Source organism: Simochromis diagramma, unplaced genomic scaffold, assembly GCF_900408965.1.
Source record: "Simochromis diagramma unplaced genomic scaffold, fSimDia1.1 OVJJ01000822.1, whole genome shotgun sequence".
Classification (NCBI taxonomy): Eukaryota; Metazoa; Chordata; class Actinopteri; order Cichliformes; family Cichlidae; genus Simochromis; species Simochromis diagramma.
In genome coordinates, this window is record NW_024387520.1 from 731,246 (window position 1) to 753,045 (window position 21,800).

Here is a 21,800-nt window from a genome sequence, read left to right on the forward strand (position 1 = left end):
TGTCCTACAGTCAGCGAATGTAGGCGATAGAGCTTAATCTAGCACAGCAGCAGTGATTTACAGCCCCATCATCCCATCCGTCATAAGGCACACATGCAACTGATATACAGAATGTATGTCTGCGGAAACAGATTGAGACAGTCAGCGTGTGTCTGTCCCAAATATATTCAGTGACTCAGTAAGTTCAGCTGTTTTTTATGGGGTTTTTTGTTGTTTTTTGTTTGTTTTCATGTTTGTTTGACCAGCACTTGACCACATTAATTTTTAGTGGACGTCACGCGCCTGTCTGCACATACGAGCCTCGAAATGTGTCTGAGCTGGAGAGAGCAGGTGGTTTTGATGCCTGTCTGCATGTGCGCAAGGCGTGAGTGTGTGTTTGCTGCCAGGCCCTGGCTGCGAGCTCAGCGTGAGCGAGTGAGAGAGCCATAAACACCTGAGGAAGCAGGAACACACAGGCATCCTCTCTCAACTGTATTTATGGTCCCAATTGAGACGGGGGAGAGGGGGAGGGTCATTATGTGCAGCGCCGCTCTGCTCGTGGCAGGGGTCCAACGAAAACACCGGGGCTGTTAAAGCCCCCCTGGATGAGTCCCAGGGGGCAGTGGTGCGGACGGTATGCAGGCCTGGGTTTAAAGGTTCGGGGATACGTCCTGTTGTTAATGAGATCACCCTGCTGGGCCTCTCTGGCTCTGAGCCCCCGGCATCAGTGCCACAACTTCTTACGCTAGCCACAAAAATAGGACTAAATATACTTCCTAAACAAAGTGCACCCAGGAGGTCAATAAGGTAGGTGGGGTCAATTGAACAAGGAGAAGGTCAGCGTAGATTTTCATTCTTTTTACTGAACAAAATATGCAGCTGACTGTAGAGGAGGTGTGGCCTCTTTACAAAACAATACAAAGTGACATGCTCTAAAGTTTAGATAGACCTGTGAATGCATGACTTATGGAAACTTTGCTGCAAGGGACAACTATAGGTTTAGTAAACTGTATGTAAAGTAAGTTTATCTTAAAAAGCACACATCTTTAAACAAAGGCGATTCAGGGTGCTTCACAATATAACAACATTAAAGCCACAGTTTTGCCTTTAAACTCATCCACCTATCCATTTTCCTCATCACTTATCCAGCTTAGGGTTGCAGGGGGGAGTGAAGCGTATCCCAGCTTTCGTAGGGCGAGAGGCTGGGCACAGACTGGATGGATGTCCAGCTCATCACTGCTACATTAAATATGAGCCTGTAGCCTTTAGAGCTGCATATTTGTTCGTGGTTACTCATCCAGGTTTGGATATGTGTGCCTTCTTCAGAATATAATGGATGGCACGTGACCTGCGCTGTAAAGACAGCTTGCCAGCCATCTATAGTTTCACCTTTACATGTCTGATATTTGATATCTAGAGGCAAGTTCTGTTATCCTCTACTTTTTCCTCTCATAACCAGTGAAGTGAGGTAATTTCTTTTTGGTCAAGATGCCTGGCTCCTCGAGGAGAATGCCTGCTCCTCTGTCAGGTCTGACCTCTGAAAGCCAACCAGGCATGTCTCTAATTAGAACAACTGCTGGTGCAGTTCATCCAAACCTCGTCTCTCTCCTCGTCTTCAGTCCAGGACTAATCACAGCCATCAGCACCGCTCTTCTCATCCCCACTGAGCACCGTATCAACCACCATGAGCAAATGGAAATATACGCAGTGACCAGCTCAGCGCAGCGCTCAAAAGTCAGACGGGGGCAATGGCTTTTAAATCCTACGTGTTATTCAAGTGTGCAGCGTTTAGTGGCTACGAAACTGAGCCCGTACCAGAAGGGTTGGAGGGCAAGAGGCCATAAATGATGTCACCGCGGAGGATCTAAGTGATGTGGTGATCTGTTTGTGGTTTAGCAGTCGTGGGAGTGGGAGAATGTTTGGAGGTCTGCACCACAACACTCGAGGTTTTCTTATGTGGCGGTGTTGTAAATGTTTATGAATTTATAACGGTGACAAATGAGCAGCTAGATTATAAGGACTACTGGGAGTGTACGGAAACCGCAGACTGATGCAGCATAAAATACGAATACATCACTTAAAAGCGACTTTTTTATGCCGTGCTTTTATGTTCCTGTGGTCTGGGTATCGCTATGCAGGGAGATGAGAGAAGAGCGAGGGGGAGACAAACTGGGTTTTACAGGTTTTACTGAGCGCAGCGCAGCAAGAAAATGAAAGCGCCAAGTTGTGTGACTAATTTATTGTTGACATTTTCTTGCTCCTGCTTCTTAAACATGAAGGGTTTTTGTTTTCCTTATATAAAAATTAATCAAATATCTGTGGGATAGGTGTTCGGTCACAGAGCAAACGTAATTAAAAACATCATCTTAAGCCTCTTTGATTGATTTCTGACTGTTTCGTTAATGAATTGGTTAATGTAATAATGTTCCTTTAAGATAATAATTACCCATATTATCCATATTAGAGCACCCATACTCAAAATCACCTTATCCCCTTTCACTCTGGAGGCCCTGTTACTGTGATCTGTTATTAAAACTTGACCTGTTTCCATTTTTTAAGCTCACCACATAAAAGGAGCGAATTTCTGGTGCATCACATTTGTTAAGAGTTTTGCATTTTTATAATAGGTCTGGTAAAGATTAATGTTTACTGAGTCATACAAAGACAAAGAGACTCAGCATGTAAAAACTCTCCCGAGACACCAACATTGTTTATTCTTGGCCTCACATTTCTGACTGTGGGTGTTTCTTCACTTCAGGGAGACGTTTTAAAAATATATTGCTTAGGGGCTTACAGAGTTAAAAAGATGGACTTTTTTTATTATAACTTGCAGGCATATTATAAAAAATGGCTTGGAACGCAGATGCCTTGCAAAATCTGCCAGGAAATTAATGAATATAACCCCTAAAAAACAGAGAAACTAAAAGCAATATCTGGCAAATACGAAGCTGAATAAAAAGGGATGTCAAATATTCAGGATTTTATGCATTAGTTTACAGATGATTTAAAGCAAGTCCATAACAGTCAGTGAGGGTATCAGCTTTGAGCGTGCTGCAGGCAGCAGTTGGGGCCCTGAACTCATCACAGCTGTATGGAACCAGCAGTATCCCGAGCGTACCTGCTCCATCAATGCTGCCATTGTCTAAGCGCCGACATCAAACGTTTCATTACCTCCTCAGAGCCTACCTAAGCACAGTAGCACAGTGTTATACAGTACCTACATAATTCCACTCTATACCTGCAAGCTGAGAGATGGAGATATGTTGAAGGACGGGGTGGGGGTGTGTGGGGGGGTGGCAGACGGGGTTAATGCAGCTTTAATCACATCAGTCGCCAAGAGGATCAGAGATGAGAGCGAAAGGAGGCAGAGCCTACACCTCTGCTAGTGAAGAGGATTTAAAAAGGGCAGGATTTTAAAGTTTGGGGAGTTTTTTTCTACACGAGAAAAGCTCTGCTTCCAGTTCACTTGGTCTTATCTCAGCCACGCAAGGAGGAGAGCGTCGTTCTTCTCTCCGCTGCTGACTGTGCGACGCGTCAGGCTGTAAAGTGCCTGCATGTTTGTGGGTCACTCAGTCAGCACAGCGGTCCACTCACACTACCAGGTGAAGGGAAATGCCTCCGCTTTATTGGCGACAGAGGAACATCACAGCTGCTGAGACTTGTGTGTGTGTCTAGTTTGATGTCTTAAAAGTTTTTTTTTCTTTGCACTGCTGACTCGGCCCACTTTATTTCTTTCAGACTGCAGGAAAAACTGTTTTCAATGTACTCCTGAGGGAAGTCTTGGGAAACAATAAATAAATCAGTAAGCAGAAGAGGCATTTCCAGTTCAGGAGCCAGAAACATAAAACTTAACTCAGATTCAAGGCTAAGTAAGTATGAAAGATTCAGTGCAAAAGCTGTGCATCTGCATTTCTTGAAGTTCACTGCCATCTTTCTTTTTTTTAGACTTACCAACAGACACGGGTCGTTAATGCAGCATAAAGTATTAAAATCAAACATGGTTCTTCATGCAGACGGGCTTTCACATAGTTAAAACACTTAGATGATTAATATAATGCACAATAAATCCACCTAAAATAATATCCCGCCATTGTGTGCTTGTCTTTTTCGCCTTGTATCAAAACTTTTTTGTACGCAGAGGAAAAAAAAAACAACAAGAGCATAGGAATTTATAATTATAATTCTCGTGACTATTATTGTTACAGCCTGAAAGCATTTTGTTGTACTGTGTGTGTCTGTGTGTGTGTTCTGAGGGTGGTTTTCATGGGACATTTAAAAAATAATGCTGTAATAATATTATCAAAATTATCAGTGCATATTCCAGTTTAACTACCGAACCCCGCAACTGATTTAACTATAATTTTCTGGATTTTTTTCCCCACAAACCTTGAGCAAATACCAGCACACCGTTACATAAGGAGAAGACAGCATGGAAGGAAAGACAGGCAGGACGTGAGGAAAGAAAAAAGACCTTCCTACTCTGTTTGGTTTTGTTATTTAAGTTGGCTGATTGGTCATTTTTGCAGGTATATATGTGTTTGCTTTAAAGGTATACATGCTCATTAATCAACAGAAAAATAACTGTAAATGAGCCATACTTGTGGGCTAATTTTCATCTGGCCAGTTCTTAAAACAGCAACCAAAGAGTTGTTACTATTAATCACATACAGATAATACAAAGCAAGCTAATGATTGTGTTTTTCTTTCTACTTAATCACTTTTATGATAATTCCTCAGAGCCGAGCAGTGTCGGCTGAAAGGGGCTGGATGCCGAATCTCATCTGGAAGCCTCAGCCCAGTTTGCTTAATGTCAGCTGCTTCCAATTTATGCTCAGCACTTGTGTGCTGGTCATTTACATAACAGCGAATATCAGCTGCTGTGGCCTTTTCTGCACGTTGACTGCAGCCTGCCTCGCTACATTCAAGTGATTCATGCGTCTTCGTAGATCTCATCTGCTGAGTGCATAAACGCTGATGCGGGGGTGAGTGCAGCTAAATCTGACATCAAGTCTGGGATTTTTCTTTTTTTTGTGAATGAACTGGAGCAAGTAAAGGATAACATGTGTAACACCTGCTAAGGCAAACGCAGGGGATCTCTGCTTGATATGACTTTGATAGCGCTCCACTGTGTGGTCTAGCAGGAGTGGGAGTGTGTGGGGTGATAGTGCTGGTGGTGGGGGGCCTTTTGGTCACCTGCTCTTGCTCAGCCTCCTCCCCTCTGACCTCAGGCTGAAGTCCCTACACTCACAGCTCCAAAAAGCCTGCTGCCATTAAAGCTGCTAATCACAGCAAACAGCTGCATACAAATCCTCAACGCCTCGCTCTCCCACCCACACGTTGACTCTGGCAGGCAGATAGACGCATACACCGGCGTCCACGCACTCCCACTCTTCCTCTGCTAATGGCAAGCTGCAGCCGACTGATGTTTAAAGCACGGGGTTTAGCGTGCGGGCTTGTGATAAGCCGCCCTGAGCTGTGAAAACACAGATTACATTTCTATGGCTTATTACAAGACGGCGGGCTTCTGCCTCCCAGCCACCTCATAATTGCAACCCAAAAACCACAGCCTCCGCTTGGCTGCGAAATACTGTTTGATGGGGACCCCCGTGGCAGAGCTTTGACAGCCGTGCTAATTCAAGTCTACATTCCCCCATATGCTGTGCTCCTCAGCGGCCTCCCCCCTGCGATAAGCCACAGCTATTTTTCTTTTAAGGCCTTTCCTCAATAAATCAAATCAGGGTCAGTATATCAACGCCTGTCTCTTAGTGTCATTTCCACACTTTTCAGGCTCCATCAAAATTAGCAGATCGAGGCCAAAAGCTCAAAATGTCAATGAATTTTACATCCATGGCTCCTGAGCGCACAGTCACCCCTCGTGGTATCAGTGCAACACTAGCATTTCAGATAATTATTACATTAGAGCCAGAGCTAATGTAATAATATTACTTTTGAGGGGTAAATTTGATATTCTAATACCACATAATTGCCTCTAAATTGGGTATAATTTTGATATTTGTGCTTGATGTAGCATATGTTGGGATATCCCAACTAAAAACAAGCATTTACTTACTTGGAATGCCAAAGCCAACCAGGCATACATTAAATCCCCGTTTCTGGCAGCCTATGAAAGTGCCTACATCTGTAAATACTTAGTCTTCTTTTTCTTTTTTCTTTCTCAGACTCAATCAGAGATAAAGACCATTGTGTTCCAGACCAAGAAGTAAGACAATATCTCCCAAACCTCACAGAAAACAATTAGGACCCAGTAATTACACCATTGGACCGGTATTCAAGCCAAGTCCTGAGGTTGGGGTGTGGAAGGAAGAAAAAGACAGCAAATGTGAAAGGTGCCTGTCTAATGCAGTGTTATCTTACCCTGCCTGGACTCTGATGGGGTACGTTTGTGTATCCGTATGGGTGTGATGTAATGCTTTGCTTTTGGAGCCTCCTAATGCGACATGCCAAAAATCCTCATAAGCCTGCTTATGACTCGATGACAGCATGCATGATCTCTTCCCTTAATGAACTCTCATTTATTTGCGCCTGTAGATTTGAACACGCAAAGCCCAAAACTTAATTCGTTATCTTCACTACGGACCGAGCCGTTGATTTATACATGTTGACCTATCAGCTGGCAGGCCAAGGGGTGAGAACAGAGGAACACAAGAGAAAACAACTCTCTCATCCCTATTTAAAGCACAATCATATCGGTCACATTCTTATCAGTGTTTTTTGTACTTTCCTGCATCTCAACCTAAACGTAGCCCCAGCCCCAGAGTCTTTTTGGTTTGGACATTGTTGAGATCTGCAGTAATGCAGACCGTCCTTGGGAGTCAGACATGGCTAGAGGCTTTTTGGGGTGGCCTGGTGGGAAAAGCAGGTTAAAAGCAGGGCAGTAAATGAGCGGATCACACACATTTTCCACAGTCTGTGAAAAGCAGACAAGCAGAGGAGTAAGAGTGATGTATAGCAAATAATAAAATTCCAAAAGTGATCCTTAAAGGTATATACATCCTGGTTGCTCTTTATGCGACTCAAATAAGATCAAAAGTAGTATGTTTGTCTAGAGTTGTTTTTTTAAAGCCTGAGTCTTTCAACTCAGTCCAACTAAAAGTTAAAAAGTGCTCACAGCCATCTGGAAACAGCCGCACGCAGGTATTAACAGCCTGGATTTGAAACGTGCACCTACTGAATTATTAGTGCAGCTTTAACTTCACTTGGCAACACTGTGGCAACAGCTTTAAGCACAATCCGGTCACCAGCTTTGCCCGTGTGGCAGGCTTGCATTTCTCCTTAGAGCGGGCGGACGAGGCAGACGGCAGCGGGGTATCAGGTTCTGTGCTGGCAAGGGGTTCTGCTCACGCGGCAAGAGCAGAACAAAGCACTGGTGGCCCTGGATAGGATCCATGGTGCCGGAGAGTAAAGGCCCTGTGAATGGGACCTGTCACTTCCACTCAGCGCCGCCTGTGATCTGAGCCACCCGGAACGAGGCTCAGATAAGTGGCTAATCCCGACATCCCCGTCGGCTCGACAGCCCCCTACTGCCATGACAACCGGAGGGGAATCTCCTCCAGCAACAACTTAATTGGATAATTTCCTCCCCGTTTCACTGTGTGTTCCTCTGCCTTTGTTGGGTAAAGTCTGCGTTGTCTGACTGTGAATGTGTTTTTTGACTTTGACAGTAGGGAGGGTGTGAAACAAGTGTGATATCCAAGGTCGGATGGTGTGTGCAAGTGCAAGCAAGCAGCAGAAGCCACACTACAGCAGACTAGAGGCCACTTGGAGGTCTGAAAGCACCTGGGAGCAGTCATTAGTTACTACAGTTACTACAGTTACTACAACAAATGCATTACCTATTAACTCCCTGTAGAAAATAATTTTTTGCCTACTTCTTAAATTACTTCAACATTATATTACACGGTTATTGTCATGTAATTAATAAAGTAACATTACAGCCCGCTTATACCCCATATCTGCACAAATTCCTCTCCTAATGAGAAAAACATAAACTAGAGCCGGCTGTTTACCATCGCGATGTTCCTTTACTAATCTATGCTCCTCAAAAGAAGACTGCCGCTGCTTTGTTTCCCATCTGAACTGAGGTCAAGTGTGTTGTTTTCTGACTTCTGAATGGAGGAACTGTAATGCATTACAACACTGTTGCATACTGTGATCACCAAATTACTTCAAGTGGGAATACTAGCCATTTACTGAGTAAATAAATTAAACAAATAATTTTAAACCCACTTTATTGGACAAGATCAAGTGTTTACCATAATCAGTCTGAAAAAAAAAATCATTTTTTCTGTTCACTGAGTTTCAGGTAGAAATTCTCCTTTTTTGTCTCAAAGTATAAGAGAGAAAAACAGCCTCTATTTTTGGCACTACAAAAGGCCATCGCATTAACCCTTTGTGCTGCACGGTCCACTAATTTATGTTACACCCATTCAAGTCCTGGCTCCCAGCATAAAAAGACCACTCCACCCTTCTCCCCAGACTGCAGAAACCTGAGGACGGGTGCCAGGGGAAGTCATTATGAACTAGGAGTGTGTGTGTGTGTGTGTGTGTGTGTGTGCGTGTGTGTGTGTGTGTGTGTGTGTGTGTGTGTGTGTGCGTGTGGGCAGCTACCGTGGTCTAAAAATGTAAACGGCGCTTGCATAGCTCTTTAGAGGATAAAAAACTCAGTTCAATCTGCAAAATAAAATTCAAAGTCGCAGTAAAGAAGGAAGCCTTACTTTACTGCGACTCTTGGAATGAAGACATAAAAAGTGATTAATAAAGTGGTGGGATGCTGGGGGATCTTATTTCTTAATTTCATTCAAAGAACAGAAGCAGCCTTATGTAAGCCTAATGGAAATCACTCATACAAGCATATTGGAAACGCAGGCTTTAAGACGGCGATGCAAAACAGAGGGACGTGAATGGTGACGAGTCAAAGACTCATAAAGAGGAAACTGGAGGCAGGTGAGTGGCGGGGGGGGGGGGGTACTGACACGAGTCAAACTTGCGATCATTTTTCAGTGCAAGATGGCGATTCTGTTTGATTCATTTCCGTCAGCTGTTGTATAACTGAAGTGTGTCTGCGTCCTCTGTCTTCACTCACCTTCTTCACAAGCAGCACCGCTGAATCCCGGGCAGCATTTCCACTCCAGGGAAGTCACAGTGCGGTACACCACTTTATAGGAAGGTCTGACCACGGTCTTGTAGCTGAACAATAAACACAAAATCAAAAGCCGTTACGCACATGGGCACACACACACACACACGCGTGCACGCACACACACATAACATTTTTAAAGGAAAATGAAAGGAAATCTCCTCTCTCTGGTAAGGTTAGATATTATCGTGAGGTTTTCAGTCTTTGTACTCGCACAGTCTCAATTAAATGATAAAAGGCAATTTCTAGGCAATGTGCCCCATCAGTAAGTGTCAGATTATATAAAAGCTTTTAGGTTTATCTCAATTAAAAGACAGCATATGGAGCAGCAGCGTGGCATCCTGAACTATGCTAATTATAGGAGAGCTATATGAATACCACTGCTATATATGCTATATATGCTATATATATATATATATATATATATATATATATAGCATATATATATATATATATATAGCATATATATATATATAGCATATATATATATAGCATATATATATATATATATATGCTATATATATATATATATATATATATATATATATATATATATATATATGCTATATATGCTAATATGATTGAACTTAATATGATTTTTAATAGAGCATTAGCTCCAGTAACAAGTTTTAAAGCTAATCCTCTAAGTGATTCAAACAGCATTCAGACAACAACTATTCTGCTATTTTAATCCCAGTATAATTAAAAAACAGAAAATAAACATTACACCAAGCTTTCTGCTTTGATAGCAGGCAACTGTTTTCTTCTTTTTAAAGTTGTAAACATGTGGCTCACTAAAGAGCCATGAGACCCACTCTATGTTTTTCCAAAGTGTTTATATTCCAGGGAACTGGAACATTTTTGAGCAGAAACTTGCACGTCTTGAATACATTTCATGATGAGAGTTTTTCTACCCAGTTCAGATCATAGGGTGCTGTATGCGGCCCATGAACTAAAAAAGTTTTGGTTTTTTAATGGTTTCGTAAAAGCATTGTGAAACAGTAGCAGTACTGGTAAGATGCCTCTGCCTTCTCACCTGCCTCCTGCACATCCCTGTGGCCAGGGGCATGTGCGGTACACCCGCTGGAGGATTGTCCCATTCTGCACCTGGCAGGTCACAGTCTTAGTGACCGTATGAGGACACCAGTTCCTGCCGAAAGAAACAGAGTCAGAAATGCAGAATAAAACAACAGCAGGATTTCAACAGTTTGTTATTTTTAGACTCAGTAAAAAGTCTGATTCTTAAACTAAACACAGGAGAATGAATTTCCAAAACACCTTCAAACGAGTGCTGTCACACTAAAAACACTGCGGTCTCCCCGCGGGTTTTCATTCTGTCCTTCCACCCCCCCTCAACTCCTTTGTTTGGGAACTTCCTCACCGTGTTCACTCGGTTTTAATCAGCCACAGAGTTTGCAGGACTGGGTTATATTTGCACAGGGGTCTCTCCTCTATCAATACACATGCATTTGTATAGGACCTTGGAGGAGCGAAAGTCCCTCAGGAGGGGATAAAGAGGAAGACAAAGTCTCATACAAAGATGAAGGTATTTAAGCATGGGTTAATGCTGGGTCATGAGTTCACTCCCTTTAATGGAAGGCCTTCATAACTCATTGAGGAGAGCCTGCGATGAGATATCGACGATGCTAAGGTCAGAGGTTGAGATCTGATAGTGAGGATGAGAACGCTCCGCAGCTATTACATTCAGACGAGTTCGACCTCCAGAAGCAAAATGCGAAATTTTATCAATGTCTCAGTGAGACTGCTTAAAATTAAAGGAAGTGCGATTTATCTGAAGAGACTGTGAGCTAATTGGTTTAGCTTAATCCTCACCGAGAGCTCGGTATCACTTTTAAATGGAGCAGATCTGTTCTTGATAGCACAGGCGCTATGAGAAACATTTTAGAGAAAGCCTTTAGCTTTCTTCTCTCTCTGCTACATATCAGAACAGGAAAAAACACACAACTGTTGGCTTTAATGTGAAGAGACGCTCTCGGGCTGATGAGCGACCACATTATCAGAATGGTTTTATTAAGAATGATGTGTACAGACATCCTCATTACCTTCATGTGGCTGTAAGAGGAGCACGGAAACAATTACCACAGCCTGTGTTTACAACATTATCAATAGATGCATAGGAAGGGAGCTCATGAAACTACACTTTTTTTGTTCTGCTGCCAACGTGTGCAAGAGTGGGTGGGTGTTCCCACCAAAGTCTGTTTGTCAATATGGGAGACCATATGTTTGTGTGCACGAGAGACAGTTTACACTAAAGAAAAACCGCCAAAGGGAGAGGATGCGAAGCAGCCCTGAACCGGCTCCCATTAACCGTTCCCACATGTCGTGATGGCCACACACACATACCTGAGCCAGAGCACGGGAGCACCCCTGATAAATGTTTGTCTACAGCTGCAGCGACTTTCCCTTATCACACGACAACGTCTCTTTTATTATTGAGCGATCTTGATTGTTTCCATTCATGTAGCAAGTATTTAAGCCTGCAGACTGAAAGGATTTTGCATTATTTACCGCATCTGGAAAAAGCAAAGGAACGCAGCAAAACGTAAGACATTATTTGAATTAATCATAAGTAAAGCGGGGAAAGGAATTCTTCCGCCACATGTTATTCAAACACAGGCCCACCCTTCGTGTATCATAGCGTATCCATCAGCCATACATCTACTAGAATGACGGTGGATCTATATGATTACCCTATGATTGCTTTCCCTGGTCCAGAAAAAATTGCTCTAATCACTGGTGGAAAATTTCAGACACTGAAGAAGCTGTGGTCAGGTAGAGCTGGGAGGAAGGGGGAGGGGATGAGGGGGTAGTAAACCCAACTCCTCCCCACCACTTATCTGCCAGACCCGACAGATAAACATCTGAGTTTCCCAGGCCGAGAAGAGGCTTCACCTGGGAACGGACAAGAGTCTCACCAGGGGGTACGAGGAGGGAAGGGGGCGCTGGATTTTATGGTCTCCCTGTCTCTTTGCATTGCTCTTATGCAATTACCGAGGAGGAAATGCCGACCCTTCTTCCTTAAATGAGTGAAAGAACAAAAGCAGCCGATTCATATAATATATAACAAGTGCGATGCAGCAAGACAAACACTTCCACTGCAGCAAGCAGATTTGGGGAGGCCTAACAATAACTGTGTTATTATCTATGCATATGAGGGACGCAGGTTCTAAGTGCATTTAGTCTTTCAATTTCAAATGCTTTGTAGTCAACACCTTCCTCTTACTGGAGGCACCCTTGTTCTATGAAGTGTGAAACCCACCAGCACCATGCTGTTTCATTGGCAAAAACACCAAGCAGGCCCTCAGTGAGTATCAGGTCTCTAAGCACACATGGCACACTCTGAATGCTGGGCCCAAGCTAAATAAATCATCAACCATGTCTCACAGTCACATGTAGCCACAGCCAACCGTTAAGAGAAATCACAGCTTTGGCCCATCTGTTCCTCGACGCTGCCGACGCCAAGACAGTAAAATATTGGAGGGGAACAAAAAAAGTGCTGAATCCTTAAATGTATGCAAATGCTGACAGAAAGCTTGTGAACTCGCTTATATGCTGCGCTGTCGTTACCACATGTGCCCTCAATTCACCTTTTACGCTATGCAGTCCACATTTTCCCGTGTTCACACTAGTGAGGCGGTTCGCCTACTTCAGCATACTGCACCGGGATGAAGAAGGTATGGGTTAAGCCGTGTGAACAGACAAGTAGGCTGATGTGGGCAAAACGCTGATGGGACTCTGATTAAAAACACCACAGTAACTCCCTTTCCTCCGCCCATTCATTCACGTATCGTAGGAGCCGGCCTGAACGCTCGGAGATATGTTTGAAATGCAAAAGGAATTCCTCTGGATTTCTATCTGTGGGAAAATACTCGAGCAGAACAAAGGACAAAAGACAGATGTGGCAAATAGCCAGACAAAGGAGAGGACGGGAAGGAGACGAGAAAAGAGGAGACAAAGGTCAACTTATCGCAGAGGTCATCCAAGGAAGCTTCCGGTGGGGACAGAGATGGCAATTATGAAGCAGTGTGGCTCCCGTGGGATTGAGAGGAGACATAAGATAAATATGGCACCACAACCAACGACAAAGAGGAAAACAGCAAGAACAAGTCGAGGTGAAATTTAAAAAAAACTTTGCAGCTCTAGAGTCATGGCCTGCAGGTTCAATGACAAACAAAAGAAACAGGTTGTATTAAGTTTGTATTTGAACAATTGTTATACATTAATTCAGAGCATTACGGCTGCTGGGGTATTATATTGCAGGTTCAAAGCTGCCGTGGGCTTTCCATGCGCAGCGGACAGTGACGAGCATCAAAGCACCGAAGCGAGGCCTTAAAGGTCAGGGCTAAGTGACTCCTTACAGCAGCATGGAATAAACAAGGAAAACTCTCATCTATCTTTGTCTCTTTTGAGCTTTCAGGTGCAGACACCTGTGAGCTTTCAGTCTGTGGCATCTTCAAGTGTTTGAACCTGGAAGTGAAAGAGGAATTCCACTCAAATGAAGGATTCACTCATATCACACCTACAGCGCCACGAATCCCGACTGCTCAGCGTGAATGGACCATCATGTCGAGCTGAGCTGCTCCACTGACCGTGAATGAGATGCTGACTTTATGGACTGCTCACCTGCAGTGCACAGGATGCAATATGGAGTCTGGTATTAGGCTCATACTAAGTATCAAATCTCTAAGACATCGGGAAACAAAATCGGCTAAAAGTTATGACATCAATGTCTTGTTTTGTCCAAAAACTGAAGCAACTCAGACTACAACCACAGAAATGAGCAAATATTCAATCTGATAAGCAGGAATCCAACAGTTTTTTTTCTCATTGTGGAGGATGAGCTGCCACAATTAATTCTTTGTTTTAAGACTGATATTACACATGAAAATCTGTAAATCGTGAAGAAAAGAGTTCAAGATCCTGTCTTAAGAATCTCATATTTTGTCCAGTGACACGTCCAAAAACAGAAGATAAGACAGTGATGTAATACAGAAAAAGGCAACAAATTCAATTGAGTAATGTAATCAACGGCCAGTGGATATTATTGGAGCTGAACAATTGGTGACTGCCTCTTGACATCCATCCAAATAATGGTTCCCTGTGCATATACATCATTTGAAGTTTCACAGCCATTCTGCTTGAAGCCGTGCAGCTTCCTGGAATCTCAGTTGTCTTCATTCCCATGCTTAAAGTGAACATGGATATGGTCAAGATGGACGAGGAATGAGGACTGCCACAGGGCTCAGACTGCCTGTCAGACCATGACAAGTCCTCCGAGGGAGGATAAAGAACTGGGCGAGACAGGGACTAAAGAAGCATCTCCCTCAGTGACCCCACAGTTTACTGAGCTATGCAGTCATTAAGAGAGATGGTGAAGGAATGCTTTATCAGCTCTTTCACAGAGCGACTGCACCAGCAAAGAAAATACCCACAAGATGTTAATCCCCTTTGATTGTGCTAATCACTGTGTGAAGACAGTGCTGGTATTAGTGAAGGTTTCCCTTTCCCAGTGCACTAACAGTCATATGCGTTTCCTTTTAAGCACCTGAACCCTAATGACAGGTTGCTTTCGTCGTCGAGGTTGATCTCTGAAATCACACCGCCGCTGTTACTGTTTGTTGACACCCAATAAACTGCTGCTTTCACCGATCAGGCCAGCCAGCCAGCAGGTGGACTGAGACTTTCAGCTCCTCTCATGTCACCGCAAACCCGGTGACCTCTGAACAAGGTGGTTGACTCACACCAACAGCAGCTTTCCCTCTTTCAGTCCTGCCTTTCCTGCACGGCCACTTACACTAACAGCAGCAAACTGACTGTAAACTCATCCCCCTCTGCTTTTTTTCCCCCAAAACAAGCTCAGATTGCGCTGGAGTCCCAGCTGCTTGTGTTTAGCAAACATGTCCACAAACCTCTGGCTCTGAGTGGCAGGGGGAGCTGAGCAGAGAAGTGAGGCAGTGGAGTGACCGAAGGGGCGCTGAAAACCACCTGAACACACCCAGAAGACCTCATCAGAGAGAAGGGATTTCAGCCTCCAGCCACGTTCAGCCCACACACACAAGCTGACAGCATAAATATTTGCAAGATGGGGAAACGTCCTCTCATCATTAATCAGTGGCTAGTCTCCAACTAAACTTGGCTCTGTCCAGGAGGAAAGCAGAGCCGGTTAGCCCTCCTGCCTTCGTGTTTAGTCTGGTGACTCTCTTTCAACACCCTTGTCAACTCGATTGCCCTTACACAGAATGATCCATCATTTTCTGAAGCCTTATTATCCCCCTTTTCATTCAGTGATCCTTTAAGATAAACATTTTCACGCTTTATTATAGAGATACAAATAATCAATCACTCCTTAAACTTAGGGTTTAACACTCTTTTTTTTTAAATCTTCACTCTTGGGATGCTGAAAAGAGCGGGCTTTGTGTGTGAGGCTAAAGGCGCTGCATGGATAGAGAGCATATAACACGCCACAGGGGCAGCAGAGGTGTGTGAGCTGGGACAAGAGTGTGGATGGGACTCAGCAGAGTAAAAACATGCTGCCTGCCAGCACAGGAAAAGGGAAACCAACTGTCAGGAAGACAATAGCGCCCGGTAGATGGATGGAGATGGGAGTACATCCGTGGAGGCATGCAGTGGCAGCAACATAGAAAACAAAACTTAATATAAGTATTCTGTGTGCAATATGACAGCTGTGCGTACTTTCCTCACCTTTTCTGGTAGACTGAGCTGTGGGTGGCTGCTGTCTGGTCTCTGTTCAGCTGCGTCCCGACTGAATAGGTTTTGTAAAGTCCCGTCTTCCAGGTCCCGTTAACCAGCGCGCTCAGCCAGAGTATCAGCACTGTCCAAAGCAAACTTTTCCTGCAAAGCGCGGACACGCTCTCTCGTTGGTGCGATCCCATTTCCGTGGCATCAAAAGTAAGAGCAGAACTGTTTTAATGAGGCCCCGCTTGGAAAACAGACCGCTTAGTGACTCCAGCTCGGGAAACGTGTCAAACTGCGCCGGGTCTACTGGAGAAGACGCTCATCCTTTTCACTAAAGTAGAAAACACACACAAAAAAACCCCGATGTATGTGTAATAGAGCTGAGTGTAAACTAGCCCATAAACCCACGCTTGTCTGTGACAGAGATCCGACTTTATAAAAATGAACCATGAATGCTCTGAGTGTGAAATGCGTGCTGTCCTCCCTTCCCTGAGTGTGCTCTGCCTACCTCCGTCTGTCTGCGCTCATATCGTGCCGATCCTTTACAGCAGCGGGTATGAAACCAGTTTTATAGTCTCCTCCGGTCTTTTAAAAGCACAGCCTGCTGGGTCTCTTTTTACCCTGCCCCGTTTCAACTTCTCACAGAGGACAAAGCGACGGCACTTAACGCATTGTACTGTTTGCACTAAATGAATTATGGGCTGCTGATTCTCAAGGCTCCTCTGAAATCACAGGCGCGGTGCTAGTGAGAGTTAGGCCCCCATTTAAACCAAATAAAACGGAATGTTTAAAGAAAAGAAACGAAAAGTTTTGATAATACTGGATATGACGAGTTTAAACCCCCAGCTAAAGCTAATCACATCTTTTATAAACCTTTTTTTGAACATTTTGAATACTATGCAACCATCTTTCTTTATTTAAAATATAACGCAGTTAGTTTAACCTATTTATAACATCATCAACATCTATCTATCTATCTATCTATCTATCTATCTATCTATCTATCTATCTATCTATCTATCTATCTATCTATCTATCTATCTATCTATCTATCTATCTATCTATCTATCTATCTATCTATCTGTGTTTGCCCCTGAGTTGTTTTCAGCAGGTGTAGTCTGTCAAAGCCATCAGTACCCAGTGGTTAGAGAAAACTGAGGTTAGTGTCATTTCCCACTGCCCATTGCATCTGGGACAGCCAGTAGCCACAGATCTGTGGTCCTTCTCCAAAGTAAACACCTGGCACTGCAACCAAAAACTAGGACATGAGTTGTATATGTCTGTGACTGTGGTGATTGCAGCCCTTGGGCTTAAGTCTGGCCAGCTGCAAAAGATGCTGCAGGCAGCAAAATGTGCTTATCTAACCTGTTAATACAGTCTACTAAAGTTTTGTGCTAAGTTCTTAACTACTGAAAGATAATGTTAACACTTTCACAGTCACAGAAGAGGACTGGGATTAATTCCTGTTCCTCACTATGCCACAGGGAGAATGGGGAAAACAGTGCATTGACTTTACTGGGTCTTAATGAGCCCACCTGCTCCCAATCACCACACATGGGAGGGGATTTGTTCCTGGGCACCCTTGGCGCTTTTACGAGGCCACTCGGGGCAAACAATGGTGCCAAGCAGGAACTAGAGCAGTTTAGGGTTAATGTAAATCCCTGCAGTCATGAGCAGCTGAAAATAATTTTGACCTCTAAGGAAGCGAGCTGGGTTCAGTGCCAGTGAGAGAATTTTCTTTTTTTTTCTTTTTCTGTCGTTACTCTTACTTTTATGATTTCCCTCCCCTTTATTGTACAAAGTTAAACAGCCAGATTGCCCATTGTTTGTTTAGGTCTGCTTTTACTAAAGTTCCATCCAGTGATGTAAAGGTTCATTAAACAACACAACATTCATTCCCTCTTTTCAAAAAGGGAAACACAATTGCTCCTGCCCCCACCCAGTGTTTGGTCATAAACATGTCCTGATTTTCCCTCTTTTTGTGTCAGTTGAAGGTGAGAATGGGGCCTGTTCAACCTTTGCCCCTCTGTCATTTAGAGAGATCCCTTTAGGCTGCAGAATATGGTAATGACAAACATTGTAATCGTGTACCACGTTGGGACTTCTCAGGGAAGAGACTAAAGAAACTAAAACAATTTCATGCTGCTGGTTGTTTGGCTTATAAAGACTTCAGTCTAAGCAATTTAGTCTTACTATGATTACAGCTCCACTCTCATACCTGGGGCTTCACGATGTATACTGCGTGAGTTATGGCTCCAAACTGTTGCAAGTTTTATTTCTGCACCTGCAACGTCATTATGCACCAGCTGCCACATCCTCTAGGACCGTCTGAGTTTTTAGAGGTTACTTCACCTGAGCTGGCATGCTCACATCAGCAGCCTCGATTACTCAGTGCTGTGCAGGATCTTCTCTTTGCACGATGTAATAAAACATGCCCCGTTACCTATACTGCAGAGAAAAGCTAAAAAGTTGCTTGTGGTTGCCTCTGGTTACTGTTAAAGTTTCCACTGCACGCAGCAGTTTCTGATTTTTTTTTTTTTTTTACAAAATCAGCAGAAATATTTTGCATCTGCTGACCTCTAAGAGCATGAATGGGATTCTGAGCCTACACGACACAAGTAAAAACCATTTATTTATTCATTCACAGCCTTAACATTTCAGCAGATTAGTCAACCGTAGCTTCAAAGACAAATCCTTAGAGATGTTGATCAGCCTGAAGCTACTGCCTCTGTTATGTGCTGCCATCTAGTGAGGCAAATAATTAAAGTTATAAAACAACAATAAAATAAAATGTATTACACAGGCTATGTTTAAGTATTTTTCTACATGAAGCAGGAAGCAGACATTGCTATCGTTAACTAACATTTTCAGCTGACTATGCTACAAGTAATCAGCTCAGTGGCGTTGACAGTTGTCTTTAGTCAGTGTTGAGGCACAAGCAGACTCCCTGGAGTACCCAATGAGAAAGGTGCATGGTGGTGAACAGGTCTGCCTCAAACACCAAGCCCACACCCATTGCATTCCTCCGCAACGAAGTGGTGTAGACAGGTGTCCGCAGCGTATTCTGAGGTGCAAAACACACAAAAATATAGTTAAATAGATGCATTCAATAATGAGCTATAAATTAGTGTGGAGTTCTGTTGTGCTTGCTGTTCACACCTGTAGCCTGAGGCGGCGCGTCTCTATGGGGACGACTCTGAGGATGGGCAGTTCAACGATCAAAACTTTTGGTTTACTCTTCACTAAGCAGCACTTCTCTATGTCCCAGTCGGCTCCTTCCAGATACAGGCCGGACAGAAAGCAACCTGCAGGGAATGAGACTGTCAGTCTTTACAACTACTCGCTGCTCATGCTGCAAGTGATGAGCTCTGATTATTACCCTGTCTGGGTCTTTCGGCGACTTCATCCTCACTCTGATGATGGGTAACTTCTGAGTACAGTGTTGAGAGATCCAGAGGCCACCCATTTTTCCTGCACGCAGCTTGGACCAGAGCAGTGAGGTAAGATTCAGGGATATGTAATCCTGACAGCCACATAACTTTTGGCTCGCCCTCATTCACCTGGTGAGCACAAAATACACCAACTTGAAAGTATATTCAAAGCATAAGTCATTTGTTAACTGTAAAATGTTATGGTAGAAAAATTATTAAAAAAAAATATTAAATGGGGTCATCCTTACCCAACAGTTATACTGCTCATATCGCCTCTTGAAATGGGACATCCAGTTACCAAGAGACTTAAGAGTGTCAGGTGCCAGCTTCTTCCAAATGACCGGAATGTGACCATTAAAAAGGGATCGAGCGACCTCGTCCAACTCGCTGCTCATCCCCACCTCACCAGCCAAGGCCTACAGCACACAGGAGAATCTAAACAAATCCCAATCGGAGCAAAGCACAAATATACAACACCTGCAGATTAATTTACTGAGCATCTTGGGTCTTCAGCCCCTCCATCTCACCCTCTGCAGCTCAGCCAGAGAGAGCTGCATGCGGACCACCAGTTTGTTAAAGCGCTCTAGTTCCTGAAGGAGAACCACCGAGGTCGGAGAAATGTCCATGCCAAACTTTTTCCGGATCACATCCATGTCGAATAACTGCGGGAGCTTGTTCTGAATGTCCTGGGCCACCTGGCTGATGTACTCATCCCTGCTGATGTGTCCACCAGATTCACCTGAGATATGAGAGAGTATTTATCAGCCACTAAGAAGAAAGCATATGGAAATAAATAAATGCTTCTACTTCTGAAAAACAGGATATATTACTTCAAGGGATGAGCTAAAAGATGCGAAATCATACCTGTCTGAGGTTGAAGGTCTATCAGGTGAGTCCACATCTCCTTAACTGCATTTGTGTAGTATCCTATCTCCGCGTTGGAATGGAGACCCATAACCTCTGGTGTGTTTGCCAGTGGCATGGCTTCAATCTCATCTGTAGCACATTAACAGCATAAAGCATTAAATGATGACAGAAAACTTCCCCCCTCCCCTTTTTATGAGTGAGAGAATTTGAGTAATAAGAAAACAACTGCTGACCAACATAGACGTTTTTTGGTCCAGTTGGAGGGATTTTGTAATCTACATCTTTGTTTTTGAAGAAGTGGAACTGCCGGAAAGTGTAGAAGAGGAAGTCTCCAAAGTACTCATCCATGTAGACAGTCAAGATCCTGCGGTCAAAGCTATCTATTGCTCGGCCGCCATACATTACCTGACAAAACATTATAAATTACACCAAACTTACAGCATGTAGTAGTAGTATAACAGATGCACACTATTCAAATGTACAATATAAACTAATTCACCCCCACTAACCTCCCCAGTAAGATATTTAAGACTTCCCCAGGGTATATTGATGTCTCCTTGGTCATGAGCTTTTGTCAGATAGGTGTTCAGGATCTCCATACACACCTGTCAGAGCACAGATACTATGTTTAAACTACTGAAAAGTGAAATACAGCAAATATTATACCACTCATAAACTAATTTAAAATATACCGGTCAAAGGTTTTAGAGCAACCTAGTTCTTCCAGTTATTTATTGCAATTCAAGTCATTCAAGTCCAATGAATAGCTTGAAATGGTACAAAGGTAAGTGGTGAACTGCCAGAGGTAAAAAAAAAAAAAAAAAAAAGGTAAGGTGACTAAAATTTGAAAAATAATGTACATTTTAGAATTATACAAAAAGGCCTTTTTCAGGGAACATAAAATGGGTTAACAATTTAAAGTTGTTCTGCATCAACTTCTGCAACAGATATGGGGAGAACTTTCTGAAGAATATTTGATTTCTATTGTAGAAAGAAAGGTGTGTTCAGCTGCTATATCTGCCAAAGGTGGAGACTCAGATGAGTCAAAAGTTTAGAATACATTATTGTCTATAAATTGATTCCATGATTTCTTTTTTAACTCCAGTTCCTTATTTGTACTATTCTTTTATATCAGAGTTCAATGAGACATTAAACTGCATAATTTTCAATTAAAGAAAATGGAAAAATTGGTGTGTTCTAAAACATTTGACCGGTAGTGTAAACATACTTTCAAAATAATCTTAGACTAATGTGCAACTTACAGAAAAGTCAGACTCGCTGAAGTCATATGGGACATTCCAGCCAATTTTTCCATATTTCCGTCTCTCTTGCACCACAGCATGGAAGAAGGCAAGAACAAACACCAGGCTGGAGAACGCAGGGTGCGGGCATGTGGTCAAGGCCTCTTGGGAGATTTTAGAGTATGTGGCTCTCATGTTAAGCTTGAGGCCATTGGGGGGCTCTGTCACTACCTGCACACAACAATGAAGAAACACTGTCATACCATCTGTTACTTCTGAAGCATCTCTGCTTCCTAGAAGCAGTCCTTTAAGACTTCTTTTTCCAGTACAATAGAAATATTCTACTATTAACATGTTAATAGGTTCTTAACGCAGTCTCATCTGCCATGAAACATCAATTTCTACAAT

General features: G+C 43.3%; 2 protein-coding genes across 4 annotated transcripts in view; both read right to left on the minus strand.

Annotated features, from left to right (window-relative positions):
* emid1 (EMI domain containing 1) overlaps nucleotides 1-16,712 on the minus strand; it is a 55,429-nt gene extending 38,717 nt beyond the window's left edge. For 2 of the 3 annotated variants that reach the window (XM_040019253.1, XM_040019255.1), the window contains exons 1-3: nucleotides 15,860-16,353; nucleotides 10,173-10,286; nucleotides 9,083-9,186 (exon numbers count right to left, since the gene is read on the minus strand). In XM_040019253.1, coding sequence (XP_039875187.1) covers nucleotides 9,083-9,186; nucleotides 10,173-10,286; nucleotides 15,860-16,050 — 409 coding nt within the window. In that variant the 5' untranslated portion in view covers nucleotides 16,051-16,353. The other variant, XM_040019254.1, reaches the window with a different exon arrangement.
* Nucleotides 16,713-18,462: 1,750 nt separating this feature from the next.
* Nucleotides 18,463-21,800, minus strand: part of dnah10 (dynein axonemal heavy chain 10) — a 28,876-nt gene continuing 25,538 nt past the window's right edge. The window contains exons 70-78 of the mRNA XM_040019391.1: nucleotides 21,414-21,623; nucleotides 20,661-20,756; nucleotides 20,385-20,556; nucleotides 20,149-20,280; nucleotides 19,812-20,023; nucleotides 19,533-19,700; nucleotides 19,233-19,413; nucleotides 19,013-19,158; nucleotides 18,463-18,917 (exon numbers count right to left, since the gene is read on the minus strand). Of these exons, the coding sequence (XP_039875325.1) occupies nucleotides 18,771-18,917; nucleotides 19,013-19,158; nucleotides 19,233-19,413; nucleotides 19,533-19,700; nucleotides 19,812-20,023; nucleotides 20,149-20,280; nucleotides 20,385-20,556; nucleotides 20,661-20,756; nucleotides 21,414-21,623 (1,464 nt within the window). The 3' untranslated portion in view covers nucleotides 18,463-18,770. The remainder of the gene's footprint in view (nucleotides 18,918-19,012; nucleotides 19,159-19,232; nucleotides 19,414-19,532; nucleotides 19,701-19,811; nucleotides 20,024-20,148; nucleotides 20,281-20,384; nucleotides 20,557-20,660; nucleotides 20,757-21,413; nucleotides 21,624-21,800) is intronic.